This window comes from Mauremys reevesii, linkage group 24 (genome assembly GCF_016161935.1).
Source record: "Mauremys reevesii isolate NIE-2019 linkage group 24, ASM1616193v1, whole genome shotgun sequence".
NCBI lineage: Eukaryota > Metazoa > Chordata > Testudines > Geoemydidae > Mauremys > Mauremys reevesii.
In genome coordinates, this window is record NC_052646.1 from 8150720 (window position 1) to 8163148 (window position 12429).

At 46.2% G+C, this 12429-nt stretch overlaps 1 protein-coding gene across 1 annotated transcript; it reads left to right on the forward strand.

The window, feature by feature from the left end:
- Positions 1-5149: 5149 nt before the first annotated feature.
- On the forward strand, positions 5150-11661 carry PSMB4 (proteasome 20S subunit beta 4). Its single transcript, XM_039513612.1, has 7 exons — positions 5150-5330; positions 6052-6258; positions 8433-8579; positions 9624-9705; positions 9898-10014; positions 10847-10935; positions 11506-11661. The coding sequence occupies exons 1-7, from the start codon at positions 5185-5187 to the stop codon at positions 11516-11518; spliced, it is 801 nt and encodes a 266-aa protein (XP_039369546.1). The 5' UTR covers positions 5150-5184; the 3' UTR covers positions 11519-11661.
- Positions 11662-12429: the final 768 nt, after the last annotated feature.

Here is a 12429-nt window from a genome sequence, read left to right on the forward strand (position 1 = left end):
CAAAGGTGCCCCAAATGTGGACACGATCTGTCGACAGAGGGAGCAAATGGAGACACGCTTTGGCCACTTTGCTTTTTCCGATTTTCCCTTGGCAACATTAGTTTCATCGAAAAAACTTGCAAGTGTAGACAAGCCCCAAGAGGAGCCAGATCTGGAAGCAGAAGGGTGAGTTTTTAATTGAATGCTTGGCTACAGTATCCCATGTAATCTGCAAACAAAAGGTGGATAAACAAATGCAAATAGCTACTGAAGGTGTGTCAGATAAAAAGCATCTGTCACTTTAGATGACTGATGGGCCACACCTCCCCAAAAAACACAGGTTCTGGTTCCAAAGCTTGTCTCTCTCACCAACACAAGTTGGTCCAATAAAAGATAGTCGCTCACACACACTGTCTCTCTAATATCCTGGGACTAACATGGCTACAACTATGCTGCGTGCAGGTTCATTCAGGCAGACCACAGGTAATACTGTGTTGTTTTCACCATGCACGTCCTGTATAATTAAATTAACTCTTTGCTGCAGATTTTCTTTGTCAAGATGTTTTTTAAACTATGGTGTTTAAAAAAGATCAAAAGCAATATTTAGAAATCCCACATTGGGGGTGTGCGGTGTGGGGGGGAATCTCTCATGGTAACAAAGTGATCGGTGCCTACAAAAGGATTATTGCTTTATGGGAATACCAGTTAGGCCTGGGCAACACTAGCAAATTAAATCGGCTTACCTACGGCGCTCAGGGGTGTTAAAAATCCACACCCCTGAGCGGCACAATTAAGCTGACCTAAACCCCATTGCAGACAGCATTCCATTGACCCGCCTACCGTTTGTCAGAGAGGTGGATTAGCTCTGCCCACGAACTCCTCCTCTAGGTGTGTGGGTATTGTCTAGGCTGAAGTGCTCCCGCAGCGCAGCTGTGCCATTGTAGCAGTTCAAGTGTAGACAAGTGGCAAGCCCTTAGCGAAAGTACCTGTTTGGACTTTCATCCGGACCCTTGTCATGGCTCAAGGACCGCCGGTGATAAACTAAGTCAATATTTTGCTGTTATCACCACGTGGTCTATGACCCTTTTGAAATATTTCCTTAAATAATACAGTGCTCAATTTCTTTTATGTGCCCAAGTCAATGTGTGCAGGGATTTTTACATTGATTTGAATTGATGAAAAAAAATTGACTGTTCCACTCATGTAAAATGTAGGGCCTTTAATATCATTGTAACATGGCAATATTGTACAGAAGTACCGTATTTAAAACTATATCAGTTCACCCCCAAAAAATCGACCATCTCCAAAAGAGCTTTTATTTTGCTACTCAATCAATTACAAAAAAGAGTTTTACAAGTGTTTTTTTACTATTTTGGGAAGAAAAATCATTACTGTAAATAATCCCCAGGTTTTGCAACTACCATCATGCGGCAAATACAGAACTCAGATCTACTGCTCCTGAAACTCAGCCCCCTGCCACTTGAGCTAGAATAATCATATCTAGCTCTTATAATCAGTAGATCTCAAACTGCTTTCCAAACAAGTAGCAGTATCCTCATTTTACATATGGAGAAACTGAGGCACAGGGAGGGGATGTGCCACTTCAGTTTGCCATAGGTCACTCAGCAGGCCAGTGACAGAGCCGGGTATCAGAACCCAGGTCCCCTGAATCCCCATCCACTGCTCTATCCACTATTCCTGGTATGCAGTATACGAGTTATGACACACAGTTGAGCAGTTCTGATCCCTTCCAGCAGAGGGCATATTCGGTGACTCATTAAAATACAGTGACTAACAGATATGTCACCTTTCATCCCTCTGGGATTTCTCACAGCTACTTTATTGTATTTTGCCAGTTTACAGTAGAAATTCTGAAAGATTCTTAACTATGGAAGATAGTAGGGGATTTCTACTGCCATAAATACAGTCTATATTTAAACCGTTACAGTGGTACAGCTGCAGCACTTCAGTGTAGACACGACGGTGACAGGAGGGATTCCACCTCCCCGAGAGGGGGTAGCTAGGTCAGTGGAAGAATTCTTCCATCAAGCTAGTGCCATGTGCACCAGGGGTTAGGCTGGCATAGGAATATCTCTCCACATCTCTGAGAGATGTAGCTATGATCACAGGTGCCGACTTTCCAATGTGCCGTGGAGTGCTCAACCCCCAGCTCTGCCCAGGCCCTACCGCGACTCTGTCCCTTCTCCAAGGCCCCAACCCTTCTCCACCTCTTCCCGCCCCCACCCTGCCTCCACCCACCCCTGCCCCGCCTCTTTCCACCCCATTTTGCCCCCTCTCCCAAGTGTGCATTGCTGTCGCTCCTTCCCCCTCCCCCCTCCAGAGCCTCCAGCACACCATGAAACAGCTGATCCCAGTGGGCAGGAAGTGCAGGGAGAGAGGGGGGAGCGCTGAAGCTGATCGATGGGGCCTGCCAGCAGGCAGGAGGCGCTGGGGGGAAAAGGGGAGCTGATAGGAGGGTTGCTGGTGGGTGCTCAGCACCCACCGCTTTTCCCCCGTGGGTGCTCCAGCCCCGGCGCACCCACAGAGTCTGCACCTATGGCTATGATGATGTAAGTTCTCAGAGCAGACCAGTTGTAAGTAACGCAGTGGATGCCTGAAATAGGTTTGTTGGGAATCCCCAATAATATAGGTTCTACCAAAGGAGAAGGAAGAGAATCACTTCTTTTCTAATGCAGCCTGGTGGCACTGCCAGAGACAAAATGGACACACATTTCCATCCGACTCCCTTGAAGAGTAAAGGGCTGAGAGGGCCAAGGGATGGAAGGTGGGAGCATAAAGGGGTGGAAGATTAAAGGCTTTGGGTGAAGCTCATTCTGGGTTCATGGGGCTTAGCCATACAAAATAATATCAGTAACCTTTGATAAACCTATTCCTGCGCTTCCCAATAACACACAATGTAAGTCATTTAATGATTACTTTGAATCTTCCATCTGAGGATCTCACTTTACAAATATTAATTAATTTAGTTTCACAGCCCCCAGCCTGGAAGGTAGCTGAGAATTATCTACATGTTACAAATGAGGAAACTGAGATAAAGGGAGATCTATTGGCCTAGCACTGAATATCCTCAACCTGCATTGACCTGGTAACACTCAGGCCATGTCTATGTTACCATTTATGTCAGCAAAACTTATGTCGCTCAGGGGTGTAAAAAAACACACCCCTGAGTGACATAAATTTCGCCAGCATAAGTTGTAATGTGCACAGCACTATGTTGGTGGGAAAGCTTCTCCCGCCGACATAGCTACTGCCGCTCGTGGAGGTGGTTTTATTATGCTGGCGGGAGAGCTCTCTCCTGTTGGCATAGAGCATCTACATGAGCCATTTTCCAATGGCACTGCTGCATCGGTCTCTAGCGTAAACTCTCTAGTGTAGACATGGCCTAAGACTATTCAATAGGGATGTTGACCCAGGTATTTAGGCATCTGGGAGTAAGGCTCTGAGGGGGCCTACAACTCCCATTCCTTAACCCTCAGCACGGATTCCTGCTAAAGTCAGTGGAAGTGGGATTGGACCCAGAGTGGTTATGTCTGTGGCAGAACCCAGGTCTCAAGATGTCTAGGCTTGATCCACAGATCTGGCCTTCCTCCTGACAGCTCATTCCTAGAACACACATCACAGTGGGTAGTTTGCCATGCGTTTCTTTCATCCACCATTGTGTTTGCTGTGGGAACTCATCATGAACAGAAATGATGTGTAACTTGGCTCTAAAATGTCATTCAAAGAAGCTGGCTCTTATTATCAGCCCGGGAAATTATTTTCACTGAGTGATTCAGGCAGACATGTGGTTCATGAAACACAGCCTCCGAAATTGTTTTCTCGCTGGGTAATCAGCAGCTCGTTAGCTTTAATCATATCACTCCGCTTGTCACTTCCTTTTCTGTGTGTGTAGATGGCAGAACAAAGCATCACAGTGAGGAGTGAATGGGGCACAAGGGAAGGGGAATGTCATTCTACATTGCTAGTTTTTTGTAAATTGCACTGACTAACTCTTAATTGGATGCTGAGTAGTTTAAACAAGAGATCTCAAAAGGGGAGGCAGAAAGACGCTGGGTTGGACTTGCATTGTCAAAAGTCAAGAGGAGGGGGTGGTGCAGTGTGCTGGGGCTCAGATTAATTGGGACTAAGGCCTTGAACGCATATGAGATTTCAAATTTCTAGTATACATAAATGCAAAATCAATACAGGGGCCCCAATGCAGCTTATTCGTGCTAAAAAACTGGGTAAATTGCATCAGTGCAAATAGCAGCTATACCTGTCTACATTACATTTAGACTGATGTAACTATAACAGTAGCTGTAACTGGGACAAACCCCAACATACCGGAGGGCTAAGTATTGAGGAATTGCATTCATACCAAGGGTTGGATTTAGCTCTCAACTCATTTGTCTGGTCTAAGTTTTTTAATAGAATTAGATTGGCCAGGGTATTGCACTGAGATGTTGTGACATGATGGATGGCATTGGGTTTTCACTCCATGGTGTTACACCAGCATGTATTACCGATTTGCAGGAAACCTCATGACATTCTGACTGCTAGAGGAACGTCTTGCGAAGCGCCATGTTGGGATTCTGCTGGGAATATTTTGTTCTGCAACACACAAAAAGAGCAACCCTGAATGTGAGGTGAGTTGGCATCCTTAGTTCAGTCATAACTACAATGGCCAATTATCCAAATAACACAGTTACATTATTATTATATTTACTTATGGATCATATTCAAATATAGGGGATAGCTTTGGGCAGGGAAGCTCTGGTATCCTAACTACCCTCAAGCCCCACAGCCAGTTCAGGAAAGTGAAATGTTCCTGCTGAAATGACGAGCAATGGACTAGTTAATAGCATTTTCCATGCAAAGCGCCATCAGTAGGGTTCAGAGTTAACACACCATAGTGCTGAATGAGGGCAGGTCACAGCTCCAAGAGTCACTGTTTCAGGGCGGCTTTATTGCTATCAGTGCCTCGCTGAAGGTGGCTGCACCCACAGGTCCTCCCAGGAGGAGCTGGGAGCCAGTCCCCCCCCACGCCCCACCCAAGATGGCGCCCTATGGGACTCGCCTGTTTTCCGTGGGGGCCACGCTCAAGATGGCGGCGCCCGGCGTACGGCGCGCGGGAGGGGACAGTGGCTGCTGCGCCTGCGCGTTGCACAGACTCCGTCCGCGTCAGTCCGCGCCAGAGTGACTAAGATGGAAGCCGGGGGGATGCGGCTGCCGCTGCCGTTCTGGGCCGGGGGCCCGGCCCCGGGGGAGCTGTACAGCCTGACCGGCCCCAGCGCGGCCGGGCCGGGCCTGGAGTCCCAGGCCGGGGGCGGGGGCCCCCTCACGCGGACCCAGTGAGTGACCGGGCGCCGGGGGCGGTTCGGGCCGCGGCCTCATGGGGGCGGGGAGCCGGAGGGGCCTGCGGGGAGAAGAGGGGCGGGGCTGGGGAGGGGGTCGTGGGTGACGGGGTGGTGGTGAAACTAGGGACTTGGAGATTTTCCGAGGGAGGGGAGGGGCCAGGCTGGGAGGGGCCAGGCTGGGAGGACGGGGCTGGGTGGGATGAGGAGATTTTCGGGGGAGGAGGGGCCAGGCTGGGGGAGGACGGGGCTGGGTGGGATGAGGGGTGAACTAGGGACTTGGAGATTTTCCGAGGGGACGGTGGCTGGGCGAACCCCCAGGGCCACATGGGTGGGGGGGGAGGGAGAGATTTGGGGGAGATGGCCGGGAGCACGGAGGACACAGGTGAATTGCCTTCTTGTGCTAAGGAGGGGACAATGTTGAGGTCTTCTGGGAAAGGGGTGAACAGGGTTGGCTCCCCTAAGGTCACTGGAGGCTGGTGTTTCCGCAGCCCCTATTGTATATGCCTGTGCTGCCCTGGCATCGTGCTTTGTGACCCATTGATCCCCATGTAATGAGCAGCCCCCGGCCCAATCCCCAGTGGGTTAATTTGGAGCAGAATTACAGTCTGTATCTGTGAGTCAGGCTTAGGAGAAGAGTAAGGGCCGCTAAAGAAGAATAATGTTGCTGTTGACTGTCCGACTCAGGGAGCACTGATGGTTTTGCTGGTTTCCCCAGGAATCCCATGGTGACGGGCACCTCGGTGCTGGGAGTGAAGTTTGACGGCGGTGTGATCATCGCTGCAGACATGCTGGGCTCCTACGGCTCTCTGGCCCGGTTTCGTAACATTTCCAGGATCATGAAAGTGAATGATAACACTGTGCTCGGTGCATCTGGAGACTATGCTGATTTCCAGTACCTCAAGCAGGTCATTGACCAGATGGTGTAAGTATTTCTCCTCTGCTGACCCATGGAAGCAGACCTTCCCTCTCTCTGTTAGAGGGAGCCCCATTTCCCAGGCAGAGCAAGCTTGCACTCTTGTGCCTATGCTGTGGATACCTAGACATTGCTCTGCTAGACTTTACTGTAGTAAAGAAGAGAATTATCAGACACATAGATGAACACAATATGTTGGGGAATAATCAGCACAGCTTTTGTAAAGGGAAATCATGCCTCACCAATCTATTAGCATTCTTTCAGGGGGTCAACAAACATGTGGACAAAGGTGATCCAGTGGATGTAGTGTACTTGGACTTTCAGAAAGCCTTTGACACACTCCCTCACCAAAGACTCTTAAGCAAAGTAAGCAGTCATGAGAAAAGAGGGAAGGGCCTCTACTGGATCAGTAACAGGTTTAAAATATAGTAAAGGGTAGGAGTAAATGGTCAGTTTTCACAGTGGAGAAAGGTAAATAGTGGGGTGCACCAAGGATCTGTATTGGGACCAGTCTGTTTAACATATTCATAAATGATCAGGAAAAAGGGGCAAACAGTGAGTTGGCAAAATTTGCAGATGATACAAAATTACTCAAGATAATTAGATCCAAAGTTGACTGCGAAGAGTTACAGAGATCTCACAAAAGTAGATGACAAGGCAACAGAAAGGCAGATAAAATTCAGTATTGATAAATGCAAAGTAATGCATATTGTAAAACATAATTCCAAGTATACATACAAAATGATGGGGTTTAAATTAGCTGTTACCATCAAGAAAGAGATCTTGGAGTCATTGTGGATAGTTCTCTGAAAACATTTCCCCAATGTGCTGCAGCAGCAATCAAGCTAACAATGTTGGGAACCATTAGGAATGCGATAGATAGTAAGACAGAAAATATCATACTGCCAATATATAAATCCCGGGTACGCCCACAACTTGAATACTGCGTGCAGTTCTGGTCGTCCCATCTCAAAAAAGATGTATGAGAATTGGAAAAAGTACAGGGAAGGGCAACGAAAATAATTAGGAGTATGGAACAGCTTCCATAGGAGGAGAGATTAAAAAGACTGGGGCTGTTTACCATGGGAAAGAGATGACCGAGGGGGAATATGGTAGAGGTCTATAAAATCATAAATAATTTGAAGAAAATGAATAGGGGAGTGTTATTTACCCCTTCACATAAAGCAAGAACCAGGGGTCTTCTGATTAAATTAGTAGGCCGTAGGTTTAAAAACAAACCAAAGGAAGTACTTCATCGCACAATGCACAGTTAACTTGTGGATCTCGTCAGGGACTGTTGTGAAGACTAAAAGTACAACTAGATTAAAAACAGAATTAGATAAATTCCAGGAGGATAGGTCCATCGATGGCTGTTAACCAAGGTGGTCAGGGATGCAACCCCATGCTCTGGGTGTACCTAAAACTCTGACTGCCAGAAGCTGGCATGGTCAGTGGGAGATGGATCACTCGATAACTGCCCTGTTCTGTTCATTCCCTCTGAAGCATCTGGCACTGGCCACTGTTGCAAGACAGGATACTGGGCTAGATGGAACATTTGTCTGATCCAATATGGCCATTCTTATGCTCTCTAGGGTTTGCCAGTCTAGCATCTTTCATTAACACTACATAAAATATTTTAAATGAATGTAACACAAATACCCCAAACTAGTGTTTACAAAATGAATTAAACCAGATTTTAGCATCTCTGGAGCTGTCATTTTAAATGGGAACTCTTTGTCCATCTGTCACTGAGAGTGCAAACTTGTCTCCATCCTTTAAGGTCCCACCACTACCACTCCTGCTTATCTGGCTTTGAGCATGCAGACTAGCTGGAGATTAATACAGGGGTATTGACTCTTGAGCTGCAGTCTCCTTCACCGCAAGAAGGAAATCACAATTTCTGCACTACAGATCTTTCCTCACAGGCCGAGTGTCTCTCCAACAAAGGGCCTATCAACAGGTCTCTCCAGTTACCCTTCATTTACTTTAGATCTGTGGCTGATGACCTGTAAGAACACAGAGCAGATGTGGTTTTGCTTTAATGGCCTGTGAGGATTTAATATGTAGGGTATATTGTTTTATTGCTAGCTTGGCTGGCAGGGATGGGTGCTGTGGTTAAATCTAAATAATGTCAGATGATTGGTAAGTTCTTCTAAGTTGTCTAAAACTCTTCTCTATACTAGAATTGATGAGGAGCTGTTGGGAGATGGTCACAGTTACAGTCCAAAGGCCATTCACTCCTGGCTGACCCGAGCCATGTACAGCCGGAGATCCAAGATGAATCCACTGTGGAATACTGTCGTTATTGGAGGCTTTTACAATGGGGAAAGGTAAATCCTGCACAAGCTATGCGGGATGTGTAGCGTAACTTCTCTGCTGCGTTTCCACTTTAGGGACTCGAGCCACTCGCCACTCAATAGAAATAGGTGTCATTTATAATCCTTGGTAGAATAAAGCTCAGGGCTTGATTTAAGGAAGGACAAACAGTAAATTTGAAAGATCTAAAAATGTTTGTAAAGCACAGGAAAGGGCTTTCAATACGGTCTTATCAAACTTTTATTAACTAACCTGAGGTCTTGGGGCATCAATTTGCTGCCTCTTTCAGGTCAGACTATATCTTGTCTTGTATCATGGTGCATAGATATTTTTCCCTTCCATTGCATGTGCCAGATTTTCAGTGCTGGGGCACACGACTGCCTGGCTGTATAATTTGCATATGCAGTTGTTGCAACTGAATGTGTAATTGCCAGTGAGGCCTGCCTTTTGTATACACAGTTGCATGCGCCTGCCATTATGGCCCTTGGTGTCCCATAGATCAAATGCACTCTCTTTCCCCCCACCCCCTCACCTTCCCCCCCAATGGGCACTCAATTTACAGCCTTCTCCTTGCTTCTCCTCAGGGACAGCCTGTCTAGGAGAGAGAGCCCCCATTCCCCACTGACTGAACCACTTCATAGGGGAGCAGACCCTCGCTCTTATCTAGCAGCACACATCCCACTCAAATGCAATCTGCTACAAAGGAAAATACTAGAGGGTATTTTAAAAAGAGGAGTAAGCAGTGTTCTTGAAGGCCAGAAAATACCCTGACCTCAAGCAGTTCTTTCGAGTAGTAGACTGGAAGTTTGTTTGATGCTTGGCCTTGAAAGAACTATCTGTTAAAACAGGAGCCACTGAACATTCCTTCCTTTAGTGGCCTGTGTGCCCAGAGTATCAGGTGGACTTCACTTTTTTCTTGGTTAGCCTGAGGGGTGTTTGCTTTGTCAACTTGTGCTGGAGTTGCGTTTGTAAGCTGGCTACAACACCAGGAGTTGTCCCAGATGCTGATGTTTCTTCTGTGCAACCAGGAATGAAAATTTCCATCATTCTGTGTTCAGTTTTCTAGGGTACGTTGACATGTTGGGCGTTGCCTATGAAGATCCTACACTCGCTACTGGCTATGGAGCTTATCTAGCTCAGGTAAGTGCTTGTAGAACATTGACTGGGAACTGTAGAGAGAAGCAGCATAGTTTAGTGGCAAGAGCAGGGAAGTGTGAGTCAGAGGCTTGAGTTCTTTGCTGTGACTAGTGCATGCTGCTCTGTTCCTTTAACTGCAACTTCAGCCTTGTGGAATTGAGTTGTTGAAGGTTTTATTTATTTATTTAAATGCAGCCATTAATGAGAGAAGTCTTAGAGAAGAAACCCATCTTGACGAAGGATGAGGCCCGGGACCTGATTGAGCGCTGCATGAAAATCCTGTATTACAGAGATGCCCGATCATTTAACAGAGTAAGTATCCTGCCTTGGTGTTCCCTAGTCATCCTGCAGGAACTGCAGTGCCTGTTGTGCTGGCTGAACTGACATGCAGAGTCCAGCCTCTAAGTTTGTGTGATTCATCTTCAGTCATGATACTCAGTTGTCGTATAGCAACTTCCTTCCCCTGACTTCAGAGTGGTTTAGAGCTGCTAAGCCTCACAGCACCTCTGTGAGATAGTGAACTGGGGAGTATATTTGGTTGAGATAGGACTTGCCCAGGATGTTACAGGTTGTTTGCAAAGCTGGGAAGAGAGCTCAGTCCTTGTTCCCTGCTCTAATCTTGGAAATCCAGCTTTTCAAGATTTGCAGTGGCTCCTTCATCCCTAGCAACAGCAAAACGCAGTTTGCCAACTACCAGACAGAACCGGCAAGGACACTATCTTAATCTCAAGTTTTCGTAAGGATATTTAGGCAAAATACACCAAATTAGCTGATGTTTCTCTCCACATTTGGGATATGGGAATTGACATTGGCGCTTATTAGAGTGAGTCGCTCCACCTAGCTGACTTCAAGTAAATGTCAGGGCTCAGACCAGTCCTTCAGTTAGCTGTGAAGGACCCCTGCTTTTATTGGGCAAAAGGTAAAGCACTAGGTGAAGCTAATTGAATGTGAAGCTAACTGAGTCGTTATGTTAAAGGAAATTAAGTTAACCCTAACCAAATTTTTTCAGTGAAAGTTGAACTTCAGATATTCATTATTTGGTCACAAACTATTATTTACCCCATGTCAAAGCACTCGCTATCTCAGATTTCATTTGCATTAGTCGGGCTTTACTGGAAATTCTAATTGTTGATCTCCTCCTTAGTACGAACTTGCCATAGTGACCGAGAAAGGAGTTGAAGTGGAAGGACCTCTGTCCGTAGAAACCAACTGGGACATAGCACATCTTATCCGGTAACTTGCCAAAAGTCGTACACTTCACTGAACACTCAAACTGACAAACGTCTTGTAACTTAAGGCCATCTAACTGCCCTAGGAGCGAAGCCTCCCTCTGGCCCTCATGGGGTTGGGGTTTTGTAGAGAACTTAAAAAAACCAAAAACATTTAGTTGTGTTGCTCTGCTGTTGGAACAATATTCCTATTTGGTTCAATAGCTTGGAGGAACTTGGGGGCATGAATGTACAGTTCTGGCCGGGAGGGGGGAAGCATTTCTTCTGTCTTTTCTGCACCAAGCGATAGCCTCTGAGTTTGGCTAAATATTGGACCTGGTTGCTTTGTTTCTATGGCCAGGGTTTGAACCATTACTAAACCAAGGTCCCTAGGGAAGAGAGAGGCTGCTGACTTACCTGTTCACCAGTTTTCCGCTTGTCTTGGGCAACTGCCTTTTATCAAGCACTGTGTCTGACACCTAACATACCCAAATCTGTTCTTCCCACTTATTGATGCTGACTCTGGTTTATGTGTTCTGCTTGTGTAACTGACTCGTCTTCAAACAACTTGACCTTTTTTAAAATCTCCTTACAGGGGCTTTGAATGAAATCTGAAGAATTGCTTGAGCCTGCTGTGTCCATTTCGCCTTTCGTATGCACGGTGTAAATCAGTTATATCTACCAGAGCATAGAGCTCTGAGTGACCCTGAGTTATACAAGTTTTGTAAATGAAATAAATATGTTGAAACAAGTTTGGATGTTTATGGTGTTTAAGCTTGAAAATGTACTCTGCATGGGATATCTCAAACTGGTGGTGTACCAGAAGAAAAGTCTCATTTTTAGCTTTACTGAACAAGTAACTAAAAATCAGAAACAAAGGGTCAGAGCATTTCTGGGTCACAGGGAGTCAGATGTTCCCCTGTTCAGAAATTAATTACTTTTAATGGTTGGTGGTAAGTGCAGATCTATATGAGCCTCTTCTAGAAGAGGCCAGGATTTAATGGAGCATCCGTTTTTTTGCTGGCAAGCTTACCTTTCACAGTTGTCAGGGGCCTGGCCGTGACTTCACCTTCGTTGATAGAAGGCGGTACCTGTTCTGTCCTATAAGCATAGCACATGTATTATAAGACATTCTCTTAGTCATAGCTGCAGCATGGGCGCTATATCGACCCTCTAATGCAGAAACAGATGAGGGATGGAGAACAGTGGGGTCTCCTACTCTACACCCCCCTTACTGGCCTTTAAGTCTAACAGTTGGACATCTTGTCTCGTACTGGTCCTGCTTGTCAGTAAAGGCCACGCACTACTCCCTCTGCTTAGAAAGTGCTTTTATCTAGTGATCTCGCTATACATACAGATTAACTTAAAATAGACCATGGAATGTACCTAGCTCACAGGAGACTGTTCAGGGATGTTACCTAAAACATCTTAAGTTGTGGGCATGTTTACCATACTCACAGCAGGGAATACTGTAAGCAGGCAACTATATTTTGCATCCATTTAAGTTCCTTGTAGACGG

Coding starts and splice junctions, on each gene's coding strand:
- PSMB4 (XM_039513612.1), top strand. CDS start 5,185: ATGGAAGCCGGGGGGATGCGGCTGCCGCTGCCGTTCTGGGCCGGGGGC. Junction 5,331..6,051: donor GGCCCCCTCACGCGGACCCA/GTGAGTGACCGG, acceptor TGGTTTCCCCAG/GAATCCCATGGTGACGGGCA. Junction 6,259..8,432: donor CAGGTCATTGACCAGATGGT/GTAAGTATTTCT, acceptor TCTCTATACTAG/AATTGATGAGGAGCTGTTGG.